At 41.7% G+C, this 22,566-nt stretch overlaps 2 protein-coding genes across 6 annotated transcripts in view; both read left to right on the top strand.

The window, feature by feature from the left end:
* The window catches only part of LOC139386496 (integrin beta-1-like), a 32,409-nt gene extending 20,916 nt beyond the window's left edge, over positions 1-11,493 (top strand). Inside the window, exons 7-16 of one of the 2 annotated variants that reach the window (XM_071132065.1) lie at positions 478-633; positions 871-1,056; positions 1,250-1,390; positions 1,637-1,839; positions 2,065-2,303; positions 2,595-2,817; positions 4,468-4,703; positions 5,047-5,213; positions 8,028-8,111; positions 10,386-11,493. In XM_071132065.1, coding sequence (XP_070988166.1) covers positions 478-633; positions 871-1,056; positions 1,250-1,390; positions 1,637-1,839; positions 2,065-2,303; positions 2,595-2,817; positions 4,468-4,703; positions 5,047-5,213; positions 8,028-8,105 — 1,629 coding nt within the window. In that variant the 3' untranslated portion in view covers positions 8,106-8,111; positions 10,386-11,493. The remainder of the gene's footprint in view (positions 1-477; positions 634-870; positions 1,057-1,249; positions 1,391-1,636; positions 1,840-2,064; positions 2,304-2,594; positions 2,818-4,467; positions 4,704-5,046; positions 5,214-8,027; positions 8,112-10,385) is intronic. The other variant, XM_071132066.1, reaches the window with a different exon arrangement.
* An 873-nt stretch (positions 11,494-12,366) lies between these two features.
* The window catches only part of LOC139386583 (enhancer of polycomb homolog 1-like), a 34,943-nt gene continuing 24,743 nt past the window's right edge, over positions 12,367-22,566 (top strand). Inside the window, exons 1-2 of one of the 4 annotated variants that reach the window (XM_071132249.1) lie at positions 12,367-12,688; positions 15,599-15,691. Coding sequence is in view for 2 of the 4 variants with exons in the window: in XM_071132247.1 (XP_070988348.1) it covers positions 17,614-17,766 (153 nt within the window). In the remaining 2 variants the exon portion in view is untranslated. Of the gene's footprint in view, positions 12,689-15,598; positions 15,692-17,352; positions 17,767-22,566 lie in introns of those variants that run through there. The other 3 variants (XM_071132248.1, XM_071132250.1, XM_071132247.1) reach the window with 3 other exon arrangements.

The raw sequence follows: 22,566 nt of genomic DNA, 5'->3' as shown, positions 1-22,566 counted from the left end.
AACAGCCAACCTGGTTTCAAAAACCAGATAAAGCAACACCTCGCAGCACAACGCCTCTCCCCTATTTGACCTAGATAGTGTGTGTATGTATTGATATGTAGGCTATGTGTGCCTTTTTAAAAATGTATGTAGTTCTGTCCTTGAGCTGTTCTTGTCTAATGATGTTCTGTATTATGTTTCATGTTTTGTGTGGACTCCAGGAAGAGTAGCTGCTGCTTTTGCAACAGCTATTGGGGATCGTAATCAAATACCAATGGATCAGTCCATCAGACAGGTGTCTTATACACCATGATTTGTTTATAAACATTTTGCTACTGCCTGACTAAAAGAACAGCTTATCAACCAAACAATCGACTAGTCGACTAAATTGGTTTAGCCCTAGTGCAAAGCATTGCAACAAAGAATTGATATATTTTGGAGAATTAATTTTTCGAGAGCTCTAATTGGTTGAATTTGTTTCTGTCCATCCCCCTGCAGGATGCCATTGGCTGGAGGAACGTCACTCGTCTGCTGGTGTTCTCCACTGACGCTGGGTTCCACTTTGCTGGAGACGGCAAACTGGGCGGCATCGTTCTGCCCAACGATGGAAAGTGTCACCTGGAAAACAACATGTACACCATGAGCCATTACTACGTATGTGTTTCTCTGTATACTATATACTCTATACCTTCCAGACATTTTGTATTGCATTTGTTGCATTATAGTGTGCTTATTTTGTGTGCTCACCTCACAAAATGAATTTCCATGTGAACGGACAATAAGGTTATCATATATGGTATAACATGCTGTTTGACTGGCTGATGTCTCCGTGGTATAGATCGTTGATGTTTGTTTTGACATTTTCATCTTGCATTTCTTTTCAATTAATAGGACTATCCCTCCATTGCCCATTTGGTCCAGAAACTGAGCGACAACAACATTCAGACAATTTTTGCAGTTACTGAGGAATTCCAGCCGGTTTACAAGGAACTGAAGAATCTCATCCCCAAGTCAGCAGTAGGAACCCTGTCCTCCAACTCCAGCAACGTCATCAAGCTCATTATCGATTCTTACAATGTGAGTTTAACCCCCTCGCTTTGACACCAGCTTTGAATGGGAAAGGCTGTTTTGATGTGAAGCTAATAATTACTGTGCAGAAAATTAATACCTGGGATCTGTCCCAAATGGCACCCTACTCCCAAATAGTGTACTACTTTTTACCAGGTTTTTTCTATTGACACATTTGGTTAACATTCTTTGTGTTTGGTAGTCTCTTTCATCTGAAGTCATTCTGGAGAACAACAAGGTGCCTGAAGGTGTGTCCATAAAATACAAGTCCATCTGCAAGAATGGCGTGGTTGGTACGGGAGAGAACGGAAGAAAATGCTCTAACATCTCCATTGGAGATGAGGTAAGTGAGTGAGCGCTTCCTGTCCTTGGTGGTCTGGTCTCTATTGAAATAGCGATGGAGAATTTATATTTGTCAATGTAATACATCTAGAAACATTTGTAAACCATCCAAGACATTTTTAGGAGGTTACTATTGGAAAAACAAGAGGGAATATATTTGACCGTTACTCAACGTTTCAGCTCAGAGGTCTTTCTCAAGACTAGTCTCCAGGAGCTTACTAATGCCTTCTATCATCCTATCTCCTAGGTGTCCTTTGACATTACCATCGAGTCCCAGAAGTGCCCATCTCAAGGCAAGTCAGAGACCATTAGGATCAAGCCGCTGGGTTTCAATGAGGATGTGGAGATCGTCCTCAACTTCATCTGCGAATGTGAATGTTCCAAAGGCGGAGAACCTCTCAGCAAGATCTGCCACAATGGCAACGGGACCTTTGAGTGTGGAGCCTGCAGGTAGGCACAACATAAAACACTGATTTGGGTTCTGATTTTCAGGTGTGCATTACCATAATGTTCTTCTGAAACTATACGGGTCAAATTCACTAGGATCCAAACGGTAGAAAAAGGACCAAAAAGGACTACATTAACTTATCCAATAAGAAATGCTTGTTTTTGTTTTCCGCAGTGACATTTTTTGCTTCCATGTGTACTAATGAATACGATCTTGCTTTGGCTCAGGTGCAACGAAGGACGTATCGGCAGACTGTGTGAGTGCAGCACAGACGAGGTGAGGACAGACGACCTGGACGGTAACTGTCGGAAGGACAACGGTACAGACATCTGCAGCAACAACGGAGACTGTGTGTGTGGAACTTGTGAGTGTAAGAAGAGAGAGAACCCCGAGGAACGGTACAGCGGGAAATTCTGCGACTGTGACAACTTCAACTGTGACCGCTCCAACAACAAACTCTGTGGAGGTAGGACCTGTGGCTGGCCCTCTTTGTTTGACTGTATGCAAGTTTTCGTAGACCTATTGTATTCATTCAACACTGCTGCATACTGTAACATCTAGAGAATAAAATACTGAAAGAACGAGTTTTTAAAATGTACAGCATATCATGAATCGTCCATTTTCTCCACCTCTTTCCTCAGCCATGGCTTAACCTACTGAAAGAAGATGTTTGATTGGATGATTCTTCAAAATGGATGGCTGTGTTGTGTAGGCCTAGCATAGATTCAATCTCTTATTTTCTCCTCCCCTCTACTAGGACATGGGCGTTGTGAGTGCAGGGTGTGTATCTGCGATGCCAACTACACAGGCAGCGCCTGCGACTGTTCCCTGGACACCTCCACCTGCCTGGCAGCCAACAAGCAGATATGTAATGGCCGGGGCACCTGCGAGTGTGGCGTCTGCAAATGCACCAACCCCAAGTTCCAGGGCCCCACCTGTGAGATCTGCCCCACCTGCCCCGGAGTCTGCGCTGAGCACAAGTGAGTCCCTGTTCAGGGTGTTAACCATAGACAACATCGTCTCTTTATCTCTGTTATTACCCACCCACAATGCTGACAGGGAGTTGTGGATTTGTACAGTGCCTTTGGAAGGATTCAGACCCATTGACTTGTTCCACATTTTGTAACATTACAGCCTTATTCTAAAATGTATTAAATAAAAATAATTCCTCAATCTACACACAATACCCCATAATGACAAAGCAAAAACTGGTTTTTAGCTTATTTACATAAGCATTCAATCCCTTTGCTAGGAGACTTGAAATGTTGTTTCTACAACTTCATTGGAGTCTGCCTGTGGTAAATTAAATTGATTGGACATGGTTTGGAAAGGCACACACCTGTCTATATAAGGTCCCACCGTTGACAGTGCATGTCAGAACAAAAACCAAGCCTTGAAGTCGAAGGAATTGTCCGTAGAGACAGGATTGTGTCAATGCACAGATCTGGGGAAGGGTACCAAAACATTTCTGCAGTATTGAAGATCCCCAAGAACACAGTGGCCTCCATCATTCTTAAATGGAAGATGTTTGGAACCACCAAGGCTCTCGGGGAGAGAAGGGCCTTGGTCAGGGAGGTGACCAAGAACCCGAGTTCCTCTGGAGATGGGAGAACGTTCCAGAAGGACAACCATCTCTGCAGCACTCCACCAATCAGGCCTTTATGGTAGAGTGGCCAGACGGAAGTCACTCCTCAGTAAAAGGCACATGACAGTCCGCTTCGAGTTTGCCAAAAGGCACCTAGACTGACCATGAGAAAGAAGGTTCTCTGGTCTAATGAAACCAAGATTGAACTCTTTGGCCTGAATGCCAAGCGTCACGTCTGGAGGAAACCTGGCACCATCCCTACGGTGAAGCATGGTGGTGGCAGCATCATGCTGTGGGGATGTTTTTCAGCAGCAGGGACTGGGAGACCAGTCAGGATGGAGGCAAAGATGTACAGAGGTCCTTAATGAAAACCTGTTCCAGAGCGCTCAAGACTTCAGACTGGGGCGAAGGTTCACCTTCAAAACAGGTCAACGACCCTAAGCACACGGCCAAGACAACGCAGGAGTGGCTTTGGGACAAGTCTCTAAATGTCCTTGAGTGGCCCAGCCAGAACCCGGATTTGAACCCGATCGAACAGAGAGACCTGACAATATCGGTGCAGCGATGCTCCCCTTCCAACCTGACAGAGCTTGAGAGGATCTGCAGAGCAGAATGGAACAAAGTCCTCAAATACAGGTGTGCCAAGCTTGTAGTGTCATACCCAAGAAGACTAAGCTATAATCGCTGCCAAAGGTGATTTAGCAAAGTACTGAGTAAAGGGTCTGAATACTTATGTAATATGATACCATTTTTTTTAAAATTAATCGGCAGAAATTTCTTTAAAAAAAATGTTCTTTATCATTTTGTGTGTCTGTGTGTGTGTGTGTGTGTGGATTGAGGGCCATACATTTTAGAGTAAGGCTGTAACCTAACAGAATGTGGAAAAAGTCAAGGAGTCTGAATACTTTCCGAAGGCACTGTATAACCTGGGAAATAAAATTGTATTGTAAAAAAAAAAAAAGACAATGATAAATCAGTTTTTATTCATCTTAATACCTATCTGTATGGCTATAGCCTGACCATGTTATTGTCCTCTCTCTAAAAGGGAGTGTGTTCAGTGCCGGGCCTTTGAGACTGGAGAGAAGAAGGACACGTGTCAGAGGGACTGCAGCTATTTCAACCTGATCAGAGTGAAGGATCGGGACAAGCTGCCCCAGCCAGCCGACCAATCCTACCCCCTATCCCACTGTAAGGAGAGGGACGCCAACGACTGCTGGTTCTACTACACCTACGCCGTCAGGAACGACACAATGAGGGAGGTCTACGTGGTCGAGACTCTGGGTGAGTGGATGGCTGGTGCTGCACCATTGAGAAGCAAATATCTTTGATCATCCATTTAGGAATAGCCTGCCCTAATGACTTCATGTCTGTATGGCATTTTACAGCCCGCATCCCTAATGACACCTTTTAATCCCTATAATCTCTGGTCAAAAGTAGTGTACTACAAAATGACATGGTGCACTACGAAGGGAATAGGGTGCCATTTGGGACAGAGCCAAAATGTAGGCCTATAATTATACATTTTATTTGGCGGACGCCTTTCAAAACACAAGTACATAGTCCATTGTATATGATTAACTGTAAATGCATAATGTTGCCATGTGTGTTCCCTGCTGTGCTCCAGAGTGCCCAGCGGGCCCTGACATCATCCCCATCGTGGCTGGCGTGGTGGCGGGCATTGTGCTCATTGGCCTGGCCCTACTGCTCATCTGGAAGCTGCTCATGATCATCCACGACCGCAGAGAGTTCGCCAAGTTCGAGAAGGAGAAGATGAACGCCAAATGGGACACGGTAAGGCATCCTGTTGGATCACACCAGCACAGCTGGCTTTCAAATAAGAATATCAACTTTTATATTAGCGGTGATTTCCTTTCTTTTCACTGTTCAGATATCTGGGGTTGCATTCATAAAGTGTCTCAGAGTAGGTGTGCTGATCTAGGATCCGTTTTGCCTTTAGATCACAATGAATAAGATTGAATGGATAGGGGGGTCTGACTCTAGATCAGCACTCCTATTCAGAGACACTAGATGCATACTGCCCCTGGTCTACTCTTGAAATGTGAGATTAATTTCTGTCCTAAATTAACTAACACACACACACAATATACAGTGCCTTGCGAAAGTATTCGGCCCCCTTGAACTTTGCGACCTTTTGCCACATGTCAGGCTTCAAACATAAAGATATAAAACTGTATTTTTTTGTGAAGAATCAACAACAAGTGGGACACAATCATGAAGTGGAACGACATTTACTGGATATTTCAAACTTTTTTTAAAAATCAAAAACTGAAAGATTGGGCGTGCAAAATTATTCAGCCCCTTTACTTTCAGCGCAGCAAACTCTCTCCAGAAGTTCAGTGAGGATCTCTGAATGATCCAATGTTGACCTAAATGACTAATGATGACTAATGATGATAATGATGATACAATGATACAATCCACCTGTGTGTAATCAAGTCTCTGTATAAATGCACCTGCACTGTGATAGTCTCAGAGGTCCGTTAAAAGCGCAGAGAGCATCATGAAGAACAAGGAACACACCAGGCAGGTCCGAGATACTGTTGTGAAGAAGTTTAAAGCCGGATTTGCATACAAAAAGATTTCCCAAGCTTTAAACATCCCAAGGAGCACTGTGCAAGCGATAATATTGAAATGGAAGGAGTATCAGACCACTGCAAATCTACCAAGACCTGGCCGTCCCTCTAAACTTTCAGCTCATACGAGGAGCTCATACGAGGAGAAGACTGATCAGAGATGCAGCCAAGAGGCCCATGATCACTCTGGATGAACTGCAGAGATCTACAGCTGAGGTGGGAGACTCTGTCCATAGGACAACAATCAGTCGTATATTGCACAAATCTGGCCTTTATGGAAGAGTGGCAAGAAGAAAGCCATTTCTTAAAGATATCCATAAAAAGTGTCGTTTAAAGTTTGCCACAAGCCACCTGGGAGACACACCAAACATGTGGAAGAAGGTGCTCTGGTCAGATGAAACCAAAATTGAACTTTTTGGCAACAATGCAAAACGTTATGTTTGGCGTAAAAGCAACACAGCTGAACACACCATCCCCACTGTCAAACATGGTGGTGGCAGCATCATGGTTTGGGCATGCTTTTCTTCAGCAGGGACAGGGAAGATGGTTACAATTGATGGGAAGATGGGTGGAGCCAAATACAGGACCATTCTGGAAGAAAACCTGATGGAGTCTGCAAAAGACCTGAGACTGGGACGGAGATTTGTCTTCCAACAAGACAATGATCCAAAACATAAAGCAAAATCTACAATGGAATGGTTAAAAAATAAACATATCCAGGTGTTAGAATGGCCAAGTCAAAGTCCAGACCTGAATCCAATCGAGAATCTGTGGAAAGAACTGAAAACTGCTGTTCACAAATGCTCTCCATCCAACCTCACTGAGCTTGAGCTGTTTTGCAAGGAGGAATGGGAAAAAATGTCAGTCTCTCGATGTGCAAAACTGATAGAGACATAACCCAAGCGACTTACAGCTGTAATCGCAGCAAAAGGTGGCGCTACAAAGTATTAACTTAAGGGGGCTGAATAATTTTGCACGCCCAATTTTTCAGTTTTTGATTTGTTCAAAAAGTTTGAAATATCCAATAAATGTCGTTCCACTTCATGATTGCGTCCCACTTGTTGTTGATTCTTCACAAAAAAATACAGTTTTATATCTTTATGTTTGAAGCCTGAAATGTGGCAAAAGGTCGCAAAGTTCAAGGGGGCCGAATACTTTCGCAAGGCACTATATATATATATATATATATATATATATAGCTTACTGCTTGTGATTTCAGAGCTCATTCATCCAGCATTCCTTTTACGCCTATCTCAAGAGATGCACTTAATTGCCTTGGTTATCTGTGCGAAAGCCAAGGCACAAATATAACGGTTGGTTATCTCTTTAGCTACATCTCCTGTTTTGTGCCAACAATGGCAGCACAGAAACCTGGCTCTGTCACGCTGTTGAGGGAGTGGCCTTTCCTCCATGGGCATTTTGCTGGCTAGGAGTGCTGCCACTATCTGTCCACTCATCAGTACTTCATGCCCATAATAGGCAATGAAGCTGAGGGAGAGGTTGTGCTTGGTCACCAACAGAATAAAGCTCAATCCAGCTGCTCAGTGTGCTCTGACAGTCATAGCAACAGTATTTAATGTTTATAGTAGAATGACAGAGCACTTGTGTGCTGAGAAAGTGCACAGCTGAGAGAGAATATAGCCTCTGGTCGAGTCCCAAATGGCTCCATATTACCTAAATAGTGCACTACCTTTTGACGAGAACCCCCGTGGGCCCTGGTCAAAAATAGTGGTACTGGTCAAAAGTAGTGGTAGTGCACTATAAATGGAATAGGGTGCTATTTGGGACGCAACCTCATTCTCAAAGAGCATGGCTATTGCTAAACCTTTGGGGTTGGATATGTTTGTATTCTGAATGATGGATAGACCCCTAGTTGGTAAACCTTTTCTGCTTTCTTTGTCCCTCAACCATTACTCCCTCCATCCTGTCATCTTTTACTGCTTACTTTCTTTTCATGCTCTTTCTTGTTCTTCTTTTCTCTGACCCCTGTCTGTCTCATTGTCGACCATAGCAAGAGAATCCTATATACAAGAGCCCTATAAATAAGTTCCAGAATCCAAGCTATGGGCGTAAAGGCGTGGTCCTATAAGTTTACGTTTGTATTGCCTATCTCTCTTTTCCCTTTTCCTGCATGTACTTTACTTTCCCCTTGTGGTGTTTTGTGATTCAGTTTTGCATCTTTTCTTCACCCTTTTTCACTGATATTTTCATTCTTAAGAAAAAAAAACAGATATTCAACTTCTTAAAAGCAAAAGCTGTAATATAACCGTTTTCTCATTTCAGTAGCGAGTTTGAAGTTTCTGGTACTGTCTGAGGCAACCTGAAGAACACATTTGTCTAAAAATGAATCACTTAATAAAACGGGATATATAAAAAAAACTACGGTGGTCTATAGCTCACCAACATCTATCCAATTCGCTCTGCCTTATTTTAAATGGGTTAAGGTTTAATATGTATTTAACTGCATGTTGTTGGGTGTGCCATTAACATGCTAGATTATAGGACAGGTGACTGCTTTGTTCGCAAGTCCCTATTGAAATGTTGAAAATCGTATTGTCCAAATGGAGACGTGCTGCTCTGGAATTCATTTTAACCAAACAATTTGATATGTGAAGTGGTTCTAACCGAATGATTCTCTTTTTGGACTACATTCCAAATGGCACCTATGGGCCCTGGTCAAAAATAGTTATGTATGTACAGTGGGGAGAACAAGTATTTCATACACTGCCGATTTTGCAGGTTTTCCTACTTACAAAGCATGTAGAGATCTGTAATTTTTATCATAGGTACACTTCAACTGTGAGATGGAATCTAAAACAAAAATCCAGAAAATCACATGATTTTGTTTTTGTTGTAATTAATTTGCATGACATAAGTATTTGATACATCAGAAAAGCAGAACTTAATATTTGGTACAGAAACCTTTGTTTGCAATTACCGTGATCATATGTTTCCTGTAGTTCTTGGCCAGGTTTGCACACACTGCAGCAGGGATTTTGGCCCACTCCCCCATACAGGTTTCGGGGCTGTCGCTGGGCAATACAGACTTTCAGCTCCCTCCAAATATTTTGTATTGGGATCAGGTCTGGAGACTGGCTAGGCCACTCCAGGACCTTGAGATGCATCTTACGGAGCCACTCCTTAGTCGCCCTGGCTGTGTGTTTCGGGTCGTTGTCATGCTGGAACACCCAGCCACAACCCATCTTCAATGCTCTTACTAAGGGAGAGAGGCTGTTGGCCAAGATCTCGCGATACATGGCCCCATCCATCCCCCCCCTCAATACGGTGCAGTCCCCTTTGCAGAAAAGCATCCCCAAAGAATGATGTTTCCACCTCCATGCTTCACGTTTGGGATGGTGTTCTTGGGGTTGTACTCATCCTTCTTCTTCCTCCAAACACGGCGAGTGAAGTTTAGACCAAAAAGCTCTATTTTTGGCTCATCAGACCACATGACCTTATCCTATTCCTTCTCTGGATCATCCAGATGGTCATTGGCAAACTTCAGATGGGCCTGGACATGCGCTGGCTTGAGCAGGGGGACCTTGCGTGCGCTGCAGGATTTTAATCCATGCGTAGTGTGTTACTAATGGTTTTCTTTGAGACTGTGGTCCCAGCTCTCTTCAGGTCATTGACCAGGTCCTGCCGTGTAGTTCTGGGCTGATCCCTCACCTTCCTCATGATCATTGATGCCCCACGAGGTGAGATCTTGCATGGAGCCCCAGACCAAGGGTGATTGACCGTCATCTTGAACTTCTTCCATTTTCTAATAATTGCGCCAACAGTTGTTGCCGTCTCACCAAGCTGCTTGCCTATTGTCCTGTAGCCCATCCCAGCCTTGTGCAGGTCTACAATTTGAACCCTGATGTCCTTACACAGCTCTCTGGTCTTGGCCATTGTGGAGAGGTTGGAGTCTGTTTGATTGAGTGTGTGGACAGGTGTCTTTCAAACAAGTTCAAACAGGTGCAGTTAATACAGGTAATGAGTGGAGAACAGGAGGGCTTCTTAAAGAAAAACTAACAGGTCTGTGAGAGCTGGAATTCTTACTGGTTGGTAGGTGATCAAATACTTCTGTCATGCAATAAAATGCAAATTAATTACTTAAAAATCATACAATGTGATTTTCTGGATTTTGTTTTCGATTCCGTCTCTCGGAGTTGAAGTGTACCTATGATAAAAATTACAGACCTCTACATGCTTTAAGTAGGAAACACTGCTGATTTTGCAGGTAATCAAATACTTGTTCTCCCCACTGTGTATGTATGTAGTTAAATAAAAGGTTAACAAAAAAATAGGGAATATGCTGCCATTTGGGACAAAGACAATGTATCCATGATTACTCTTTCTCACTCTTTTTGCTTGTCTTTTGCAGGGTGAGAATCCCATCTACAAGAGTGCTGTAACAACTGTTGTCAATCCAAAATACGAGGGCAAATGATGGAGAATCCTCTCTGTCATTACAACACTGTATGCAAAATAATATTGTGGGGGGTTTATGTTCATGGTTTGTTTTTGTAGTCACCAAATAATAGCAGTGCATTTTGCCACTATTTCAGTATGTTTTACTAACCGTTTTTTTCTATGCACCATTTGAATTGAAAAATTGTACAGTATGTATAAACTTTGGTTTTTACTTTTTTGTGGAACTTGGCGGAATGTTTAAACTGATTTTATTTTTGCCACAGGACTGGTAAGGTCATTGAAGGTGTGGTTGTGCCTTTCATAGAACCGTGGAGCCATTATTTCTGTTTTTGAGGGTGAAATTGGATGTCGATATGGGACAAGATACGTAGCGATAGCTGGCCATTAGGACAGCAGTAAATTGTAATGTGTACAGTTTGTAGGAAATTCTGTGTAAAGCCATATTTTAGTCACAGAAAAGGGCTGGAAGCAAAGGTATGTTAATCAATTTATTATTCAACCTGAACAATCAATTTAAATGTTTATTTTTTAAAGATAGTCATGATATTTGTAAATCTTTATAAAATAAAATGACATTAATGTACATTAGTAGTATTATGGGCTCCAGGTTTAAATTGTTTAGTTTTAAAGAACTCAGGTCCCTATTAAACTCTTAATAGCGATGCCAAATATTACAGAACTCACTGCCTTGTTTGCAAACAATATGCCTTATTTTTAAGTGTCTTGCTTCAGTTACAGAAATTGAGTTCTGAATGGGGTTCTGAATGGTTTATTACTTGACCTGTATCCTCAGCGTGTTTTTATTTTACTGTTGAATAATTCTCTTCTAATTAGATGGTTTAATCAAACTCTTCCATTGAATAATGGTGACTACATTTCAGTTATAAAGATCAGTGTTAAGGGAGTGACGTCATTCAGATCTTTGTAGAATTTCAAACATCCCACTTAGTTGTAAGAACACAGTTTTTAAAGTGCCTTTTTATTTCATCACATTCACATTTTGCATTACTTTATTTCTGAAATTATTTATTAAAGTTCCAAAACAAATTACCCCAAAATTGTTCCATGCTGCGTGTGTGTCATTTGTCCTTGCTTTCTTTTTGTTAGAAAGATGCCAAGGAATGTTTGGCTCACTGTGGCCTAGGCCTCTGATCCAGCTTTCAACTCACTGTTCATCTTATGCTACCCACATGTTTTCTACAGTTTAACAGATGCATTTCACCTCTTATTTTTGCCAATTCATGCATTTTCCAACTCCGGATAAATCTCAGGATAGTGTCCTGATCTGAACAACAAAAATACAGCTGCCACTGTTTTCAGATGCTGCACTGCCTAATGAGCATTTGTAGATACTTGAGTCATATGGCATCAGCACTGCCACTAGCTCGGAGGAGGGGAACAAGGCCAATCCACAGGACACAGTTGGTGCGAACATTGGTATCAGGAGTTGGAAGCTCGGCTCCAATACAGGTTGGGAGAATGCCCAATGGTTGAAATTAGTTTTCTGTTGTGTTAGACCTTTTTTGCAAGGGAGACAGTTTGAAGTTAGTGGGTCTTTCTGGTAAATTTGTTTTTGAATAGTTCCATCACATAATAAAATTGTAATCCCGTAAATAATACATTGTATAATTTGTTCCGCTGATTTAAATCAAGCTGTAAATAGTGTACAGATTGACATCTCTCCCAACCTGCAGTCAGGCACCAGCAGGCAGCATTCAAATAATATAATAATAATTTCCGTACTGCAATTGAAAGACTGCGTTTCTGCGTCTGTTTCCATTTTGTACGTTAGGTGGTCCATTCCCAAGGTAATACAGAGGGTTTAGAATACCGTGTACAACAGATGGAACTTTCTCGTTTTTGAGCGTGAGCTCATCAACCCAGTGTTCTCTACCTCATTGCTCTCTACAGATTGGTGCCAGCCACCGACCAATCAGGATGCGTCTTCTATTGCAAAGTTGTTAACCCCCAACAAGAACACTTCTCTCCTAGTTTTGCTAGCTAATCTTCTTGGAAATAACAAGTATAATTATCTAATCTCAATAATGTATTACTTCGACGGAGAGAGAGGCTTTCCGATACGATCAAGAGAAATCCGATGCTTAACAAAAAGCTGAATGACGTCTTATCAGGAGAATTTTACTGCATGGCGTTTGCAAAACGATAACGTTACGCCAGCGTCTGTCCTTGGCTTTTGGGGAATCACTCATGATCACAAGAAATGTTATTACCCATCCTGGAGTCAATTTTACGGTACGTTTTTCAGATATCTTTGTATAGCTGGTCGAAACAACTGTCGTGTGAAAATCGTCTTGTTTGGTGGATAGCAAGCTATCACAATTAAATTGAATGGCTTAAGTTTGCAAACCACCGATGTCAAATCAGCATGCTAGGCTACTAGTAACTAACTACGTTAACGTTACAATCGCGAGCCAGCTCCATTTTTAGCTAGTAAGTTAGCTAACGTTTTTAGTTTGGTTTAAGTGTTATAAATTGTCGTTTGCTTTCAAATGTTCTGACCTTCGAAATGCTAAACGTATTATAGTCCAAAGAGTCAGGAAGAAAGCCAGCTAATGCTAAGTTACGGACCAAATTCATGACCGCAACGTGTCATACATAAATCTGGTGTAAACTGTACAATTATTATTGTAAATCGGCTTGTAAATTTATAACCACTAACTAATTGTCATGTTCCAGCTAGGCAAGGAAGGCAATATTTGATTGCTTACACTGCCAACCAACTACCAGTGGTCTACAAAGGAACTGCACATTCATATTTGAAGTGTTGACTAACGCCAAGTTGTTTGGCATGTAGGTAATTAATAACAGAATAAATCAGTAGAGTGGCTGGATCAGACTTAACGTTACTAGCCCTAGGCTCGAATATTGCTTTCACTAGTTTAAAAAAAATATGCTGATATGCCTCTTATACAGTTGCAGTTTTACACATCCATAAGCTGTGTGTGCCTCCAGTTGATGAATTACACTTCCTACCAATTTACGTTTACACACAGAGCTAATTAGCACAGGTGGCCGCCTATGTCTTCCGTAAACAAGCAATGTAACATGGAGATATGACCATGTGGAAACACTAACCCAATAAAGGTACCCGTACAGAACGTAACTCCCCGACCAGAAGATACTATCGTCAATAGGCACTAAAGCAGTTAGCCTCTGAATGGGGTAGACTTGTCCTGGGGTCATAATCACGAAGCGTCTCGGAGAATGCTGATTTTAGTATCAGTTTTGCCTTTTAGGTCTTTTTGAGTTAGATTACATGGACAGGGGAGAGAGCAGGGGTGTATTCATTAGTTGTATTCTGTTACAAAACGTTTGGGCTGTTGCAAAAGGTTTTGCAATGGAAACTGTTTACTTTAATAACCAGTGGGAGTGGGACCTATCTGCATTTGTCCAATAGAAAGTAGTTTTTGTTGACAAACGCGTAGGGATCTACCTGCATTTAGTTTAAAACGAGTTTCTATTGGACAAATGCAGGTACAGTGCATTTGGAAAGTATTCAGGCCCCTTGACTTTTTTCATATTTTGTTAGGTTACAGGCTAATTCTAAAATGGATTAATAAATGTTTTCCTTCAATCTACATACAATACCCCATAATGACAAGGCAAAAACGTTGCTAATTTTATTTGTTAAATCAAATTTACATAAGTATTCAGACCCTTTATTCACAACTTTGTTGAAGCACGTTTGGCAGCGATTATAGAATCAAGTCTTCTTGGGTATGATGCTACAAGCTTGTATTTTTGGAGTTTGTCCCATTCTGCTCTGCAGATCCTCAAGCTCTGTCAGGTTGGATGAGGACCGTAGCAACACAGGTATTTTCAGGTCTCTCCAGAGCTGTTTGATTGGGTTCAAGTCCGGGCTCTGGCTGGGCCACTGAATGATACTCTGGCTGGGCCACTCCTGCATGGTCTTGACTGTGTGCTTCGGGTCATTGTCCTGTTTGAAGGTCAACCTTCGCCCTAGTCTGAGAACCTGCTCCAGAGTGCTCAGGACTTCATCAAGGATCTCTCTGTACTTTGCTCTTTCCCTCGATCCTGACTAGTCTCCCAGTCCCTGATGCTGAAAAACATCCCCACAGCATGAAGCTGCCACAACCATGCTTCGCTGTAGGGATGCTATTGGCCAGGTGATGAGCGGTGCCTGGTTTCCTCCAGACTTGGCATTCAGGCCAAAGAGTTCAATCTTGGTTTCATCAGAACAGAGAATATTGTTTCTCATTGTCAGAGTTCTTTAGGTGCCTTTTGGCAAAATCAAAGCGGGCTGTCATGTGCCTTTTACTGAGGAGTGGCTTCCGTCTGGCCACTCTACCGTAAAGGCCTGATTGGTGGAGTGATGCAGAGATGGGAGAACCTTCCAGAAGGACAACCATCTCCACAGAGGAACTCTAGTGCTCTGTCAGAGTGACCATTGGGTTCTTGGTCACCTCCCTGACCAGGGAGCTATTCCACCTCTAGGAATAGTCTTGGTGGTTCCAAACTTCTTTCATTTAAGAATGATGGAGGCCACTGTGTTCTTGGGGACCTTGAATGCTGCTGAAATGTTTTGGTAACCTTCCCCAGATCTGTGCCTCAACATTCCTTTAACCTCATGGCTTTATTTTGCTCTGACATGCACTGTCAACTGTGGGACCTTATATAGACAGGTGTCCTTCCAAATCATGTCCAATCAATTGAATTTATCGCAGGTGGAAAATGGAAACAGGATGCACTTGAGCTCAATTTTGAGTCTCTAAGCAAAGGGTCTGAATACTTCTGTAAATAAGGTATGTTTTATTTAATACATTTACAAAAATGTCTACCTGTTCTTGGTTTGTTATTATGGGGTATTGTGTGTAGATTGAGGAATTTTAACTTATTCCACTTATTCCATTTTGGGGGGGGGGGGGGGTGAAGGGGTCTGAACTTTCCAAATGCACTGTAGGTCCCTCCCTGTTTGTTTCATTGTGTTTGCCCTTTTTGGTTCCTAGCGTAAACAATGTTTTGCCTCTCTAATCTGAGCAATGAATACACATAAGCACGCCCACTCTGAGATTTTAGTTACTCTTTGCAATTGGAACCGCTGTCCTAGTCCCATCAACATGATGACCCCTTTGATTAAACACTCAAAGGAATGATGAGCTGTTTTTTTTTATTCCCACTCAGATCCCAATGATGCTGTCTTTTGTAATGGTCGACGCCGAGTGGAACCTACAACTCTTGGAGCCTGGCTAGACCCGATGTCTGCCATTACTATAGGTAAGCCCTGAGAATGTCCTTATATGGGCTTTAGTAAAGCACCAGATGCATCTCCGCTTGGCATTAATGAGGTATTGGGGTAAGGCACAGAGAGACTAGCATCCTGTCCAGGGGGTGTATTTGTACATTAAGCTGCCTCACACTACAGAAACAGGAGATGGATTCATGCCCTATGGTAGCATGGCTGATGTGACTCAGATGGTACACAGCTAAGGAGAGCTGTGACACTTGTCTGGACAGGAGCCTGTTGATGGTGCAATATTCACAACAAAATTGGCTTGAGCTTTGATTGGTTCTCTCAAATGTTTATTTTTTCTGGGAAGTTGAGACCTCTTTATTTGAAAATCCAAAAGTTGTATGAGATGGGGGTAGGACTTGGGTGCTGTGTGGGTGTTTGGCACAGGATAACCAATCAGTAAAGCACATCCACCATCATTATAGACACATTGTGACTACAATATCAAGGAGCCTTTAGACTGACGGTGGGAAGACTGAGTTTGGTGTCAAGCGGACTAGCCTTATTGACCATTCTGGCTCGGACAAGGCTTGCCAACTTATGGCACCAGAACCCTTTGTTTTGAGGTTCTTATTATTTCCAAATATTTGAATTACACACGATGTTGGTGGCACTTTAATTGGCGAGGACAGGCTTGTGGTAATGGCTGGAGCAGAATGGTATCAAACATGTTTTCCAGCCACCACTGTTGAATTACGATAGGATTTACACACTGGTCAACAGAGGACCACACAGTTTGGTTGCAGCGGGCCACAGTTCTAGGGTTAATCACACCACAAGAGGGCAACATTTTCAAACTTTGAAAATATTTTCAGAAGCTGTTCAGTTCCCAGTACTGGTAGTGACTAGTAATTTAGTAAGTCTAGTCATATTTTACTTTGGTTATTTAAAAAAAAAAAAACTTGTAGTTTATGTTTCAAGGGTTTTGTATTTTTGTTTCAACTTAAGAGCTAGGCTTGGTACTGCATCAGCAAGATGCAGCAAAACAACTTCAAAAATTTGGTATCATGCCAGAGCATTGTAATGCAAATGCATCATCATGTATGGTTTGCTAGTTATCATCCATGTCTTCCCATCCCAATATTTAATAGAAGTTACTAAATCCCAATATATTTAATCACATTTACAAAATCCCAATATTTAATCAAATTTAAAAACATCCCCCCTCAATGTTCAAATCACATGTAAAACAACTGAGGAATAAAAGGTGCATGATAATACAATGTCTAATGTTAGAGACAATAATTCAGAATTATTAGTCACCGATTTAAAAAAAAAAAAATCTAACTAGGCAAGTCAGATAAGGGGCCTGGGATAAAAAATACAATATAAATATAGGACAAAACACATCACAACAAGAGAGAGACAACACTACATAAAGAGAGACCTAATGATAAGGCAATGTAGGCTTTAGATTGTAACCAATTAGGGACATTCAGCATGCCCCTTTTGTAATTGGATTCCAAATTTAACCTTAAACATATAATGGTTAGCTACTTACCCAAATTATGTAAATGTTTTATTTGACTTGTTTAGTTTTGGGGGGCACGTCCCCCACCGTCGCGAACGCGCACGCGCTCGGGACCGCGTGGGAATGGCTGTTCGGTGATCGGTGGGTTGGGCTGCTTTGAGCGAACCGAGCGTTAAAGAGTTTTTAATGTCCGCCATGTTGGCCATGGCGTACTGAACCACCGATAGACAGGGAAGCCTCTGAAAAAAGACCGAAATAGAGCGATCAAGATCCGGGCCTTCCCGGCTCCGTTCGCGACGCCCTAACTTTAGCTTTAATAGGCCGAACCGTATATGTCAGAATAACCGCACAGAATCATCCATGAAAGCTCAACTCGAAACCGATGTGAATTTAAGGAGATTGGATAGATTTATGTTGCATCTCGAATTTTAAAAAATGAGTAAATTGTCGTTTCGGGCACGGGCGCTGGACGCTTCCAAGCCACTACCCGTCTTCCGATGTGAGGATTTACCCGACCTGCATGAATATGCATCTATTAACCGGGCAGTGCCGCAAATGCCGACGGGGATGGAGAAAGAAGAGGAATCGGTATGTTTTTATAGTTCGAAAATATGCAAATAAACATTTCTCCTTATTTTTATATTTTGAGGCGCTCCTCTTTTTTTCTGCGCATGTTTGCACAAAATGGCCGCCAATTTTATTTTAAAAAACACGACGAAAATGTTGTGTAGATAGTCTTAACAATAAGTGGATACATTTTCCAGATCACTAAGGATGAATTATTTATATATATTATTCAATATTCTGGTTTTAGTTGGTTATTTTCGCTGGAGGAGATTTTCTAAGTACAAAGGAATCACGTGACTCCCATGAATCCGACATTTTGTTGTGTGTCCCTGGGATGTGCCTTGTCTGTTGGCGTAATGGCAAAGGACCGGTGCAAGGGGGAGCTAATGATCAGACATTCTTTATGTGCCTCTGTGAAGACGATACTGGCGGAAAAATGTAAACATTGCATGCCTCGAGTAGAAAAGGTCCGTGTTTTTAGATAAAACAAAGCTAGCTAAATGTGCACTCAAACTACGCATTGTTTGACTCGCATGTTCTGGTCATGTTGAAGTATTAACCAACGAATGAGCAATCACTCATTGGTGCACTGTTTTGCTTTACTTTCAATTAACTTATGATTGGGTGATTACAATGTGTATTTTTCTTACCGCCTTGGTTAATATTTGGCTCTCGCCCCAAGGTTCCATGTGTCTAGAGTGTTGTCTACGCACGTGGCCTTGTTATGGTGTGGACGTTTGTACCTGTCAAAATTGCATGTCAGTCAGTCTGTGTTTTGGTAATCAAATCCAAGTTTAGTGGTCGTGTACACAGTTTAACAGATATTATAGCGGGTGCAGAGAAAAGTTTGTTACTAGCTCCTAACAGTGCAGCAAAGATGTCAAATAAGTACACAAATAATGATCAAAAACAAGAAATCGTGCCTCTTGGGCCATGTCTGTGTTTACATTTCAGTGAAACTTGTATAGCCTGCATGTTTAAAAACATGTTATATTGTATTTATATACATGCCGTGCTTCAGTTGAAACATGGCCCTTATTTAATGACCGTTGGAATTTTCTGTCAATCCATTTCAAGGGTTTTGCAGTCTGTTAGCTGAAGAACAAGCAGCTCCGTCCTTATATCGAGGCTTGAGTTGAGTTTTGATAACTGGTCAATTTTCTTGCAACGACATTGAGTCACCAACATCAGTCGATTCTTGTAAAAATGTCTTCTGTGTGTGTCCTGTACAACTGCAGTCATTCTGCGTGTGCTTAAAATTCATAAGTTAAATAAAAACTTTTATCTAATACAACCACTGACTTTTTTCTTAATTTGTGTTGCTCAACTCAATTAAATCGGCTAGTGCAATCCGGGATCTCTGGGACATCCACATCTTATCCCCTACCCTGACCATTTAAAATGTAAACTTTAAGGGAGAGAGGGCGTCGTCCCAAAGATCCCGGATAGCATATACCCAATTGAATCTCGCTAAAAGTTTAAAACATTTTTTTTTTTATTAATAGTATGAATTTCACCACCCCGCAGAAGGATCACAGTTGTACAGGAGTTTCAGGTAAGCGTTTTCAGAATTGACATTTTAATAAGAATCGGCTGATGGTAACTCAATGTTGCTAGCGAATCCCGCGACCAGTTGTCAAAACTCAACTCCGCCTCAATATAAGAGAACGGAGTTGAGTGTTACTCAGCTAGCCTTCTGTGTGTGTGAAGCTATAATTTAAGGTGCGATGCTCCCTGCAGATCTGTTTTCATTAATTGCACATTTTGACTTGAATGTGTTAATTTATTTATGAGAGGTCGGGACATTTCTTCTTGACATTTCTCTGTGACACAATGTATCTTATTGCTCTTGGAGGCTTGGTGTCAGCCAGAGGTTTTGTGTGTTAGGCAGCCACCACAGCTGTAGTAAACTAGTGGCATGCAGAGCACAGTAGGAGTCCCAGCAACAATTAGAGCCCCACAGTGGAGGTGTCATAATACCCATACAACCTAGTGGTCCAACAGTAAAATGGTTCCAATGGCTGCTAGGTTTTACAGGTATTAAGGTATTATGACTCATACTGTTGTACTCTAAGTCTCCACTCCAGCCAACTGAAATGGACTGTGTTGCCACCATAACAGAATTTGGATTTCGATACCAGGTTTAGTATCACAATTCTTGATACCATCAAGATACCACATAAAAAAAAGGCATGTTAGCCGTTCACAGAATGGCATTTGATGCAGACATAAACCATGCTACTGCTCTGTTCAATAGTTGGGCATTTTTTGAGTAATAAATTGTAATGTAATGATATTGCTTCTGACAGCCATGTGTGCATTAATGAATCACATACAATCAATTTGACTTTGTCAGTCTAAGGATTCAACCCTTTTTTTTCAATTTTCGCCTAAAAATGACACCCATATCTAACTGCCTGTAGCTCAGGACCTGAAGTAAGGATATGCATATTCTTGGTACCATTTGAAAGGTAACACTTTGAAGTTTGTGGAAATGTGAAATTTATGTTTGAGAATATAACACATTTGATCTGGTAAAAGATAATACCATCTTCGAAATGCAAGAGAAAGACAATGTATTATTCCAGCCCAAGCACCATTTACATTTTGGCCACTAGATGGCAGAAGTGTATGCGCAAAGTTTTAGACTGATCCCATGAACCATATGTTCAACATTTTGTATCAAGACTGCCCAAATGTGCCTAATTGGTTTATTAATACATTTTCAAGTTAATAACTGTGCACTCTCCTCAAACAATAGCATGGTATTCTTTCACTTTAATAGCTACTGTAAATTAGACCGTGCAGTTAAATAATTTTTAATCTAAGCTTTCTGTCCATATCTTTCATATCTTAGCTTTCTGTCCTGGGATTTTTTGTTGTTGCTTACAAACTCATGCTCATCACATTAGCCTACGTTAGCTCAACCGTCCTGTGAACGGGACACCAATCCCGCAGAGGTTATTAACATGATCTTTTTATGAATTATGATACCTTTGTTTTATTTAAAATGTGTCATATCACAAATTCTTCAATTCACAAAGTGACGTTGGCTGATGAACATTCTCATAGAAAAAAACCTAGATCTCCCAAGCCCATGTTTTATCACAGATCTTATTTTCGGCGGTTATCCAAGAATGCCATACATTTTCCGCCTAGTCTTTGTCCAACGAATCATGGTGGAGTTGGTGCCTATAAAAAGTCGCCTTTACTATTTATCTCCATAGAGCATCTTTGGGAGACGTGAGAGAGACCAAATAATTGAATGAATAAAAATTTTGGTGGTAATCAGCTTATTTTGCATTATTTTACGTTACTGCCTTATTCTGAAATTGATTACAAAGTCTGACTCTCTCATCTAAACATTTTTTTTTACTTCCTCATTAGACATTTTTGCAAATTTCTTTAAAAAAAAAACTGACACGTTACATAAGTATTCAGACCCTTTACTCAGTACTTTTAAAGCACCTTTGTCAGCGATTGAAAGACTTATTTGGTATGACGCTACAAGTTTGGCACACCTGTATTTGTGGAGTTTCTCCCTTTCCTTTCTGCAGACCCTCTCAAGCTCTGTCAGGTTGGATGGGGAGCGTCGCTGCACAACTATTTTCAGGTCTCTCCAGAGATGTTTGATCGGGTTCAAGTCCGGGCTCTGGGTCATTGTCCTGCTGGAAGGTGAACCTTCACCCCAGTCTGAGGTTCTGAGAGCTCTGGAGCAGGTTTTCATCAAGGATCTCTCTGTGCTTGGCTCCGCTCATCTTTCCCTCAATCCTGACTAGTCTCCCAGTCCCTGCCGCTGAAAAACATCCCCACAGCAGGATGCTGCCACCACCATGCTTCATCGTAGGGATGGTGCCAGGTTTCCTCCAGATGTGATGCTTGGCATTCAGGCCAAAGAGTTAAGTCTTGGTTTCACCAGAGCAGAAATTCTTGTTTCTCATGGTCAGTCCTTTAGGTGCATTTTAGGCAAAATCCAAGTGGGCTGTCATGTTCCTTTTTTCTAAGGAGTGGCTTCCGTCTGGCCGCTCTACCTGATTTGGTGGAGTGCTGCGGAGATAGTTGTCCTTCTGGAACGTTCTCCCATCTCCACAGAGTAACTCTGTAGCTCTGTCAGTGACCATCGGGTTCTTGGTCCCCTCCCTGACCAAGGCCCTTCTCCCCTGATTGCTCAGTTTGGCCAGGCAGTTAACTCTAGGAAGAGTCTTGGTGGTTCCAAACTTCTTCCGTTTTAAGAATGATGGGGGTCACTGTTCTTGGGGACCTTCAATACTGCAGAAATGTTTTGGTATCCTTCCCCAGATCTGTGCCTCGACACAATCCTTTCTCAGAGCTCTACGGACAATTCCTTTGACTTCATGGCTTGGTTTTTGCTCTGACATGCACTGTCAACTGTGGGACCTTACAGACGTGTGTGCCTTTCCAAATCATGTCCAATCAATTGAATTTACCACAAGTGGACTCCAATCAATGGACATTGTTTTGCCAACAGTAATTAAGTTTAAACATTTCCACATGCTTTGTTGCTTTATTCAAGTGCATTAATTTATCTGCAGCATGAGTTGGGAGCTAACATGATGCAGCCAAGACTCCCAGTGCAGGCTAGCAATGAGTAAGTGGAGCAGTCATGGTGCATGCTATTATAAGGGGTTGGCTGCACTGATATATATGCTTGATCAGTGAGACCCATTTGACAGAAGTCCCGAAAGTAACATTCTTGTACCGGAAAGTTTTTCACATTCTAGTATCTAACAAGTGCTGAAGTTTTGTTACGCTGTGCAGCACTAGTATTGCGTAAGAGGCACGCAAAGATAGGAGTGATTT

This window comes from Oncorhynchus clarkii, chromosome 28, assembly GCF_045791955.1.
Source record: "Oncorhynchus clarkii lewisi isolate Uvic-CL-2024 chromosome 28, UVic_Ocla_1.0, whole genome shotgun sequence".
NCBI lineage: Eukaryota > Metazoa > Chordata > Actinopteri > Salmoniformes > Salmonidae > Oncorhynchus > Oncorhynchus clarkii.
Note: the sequence above shows the minus strand (reverse complement) of the source record. Positions and strands in the feature narration are given on the sequence as shown.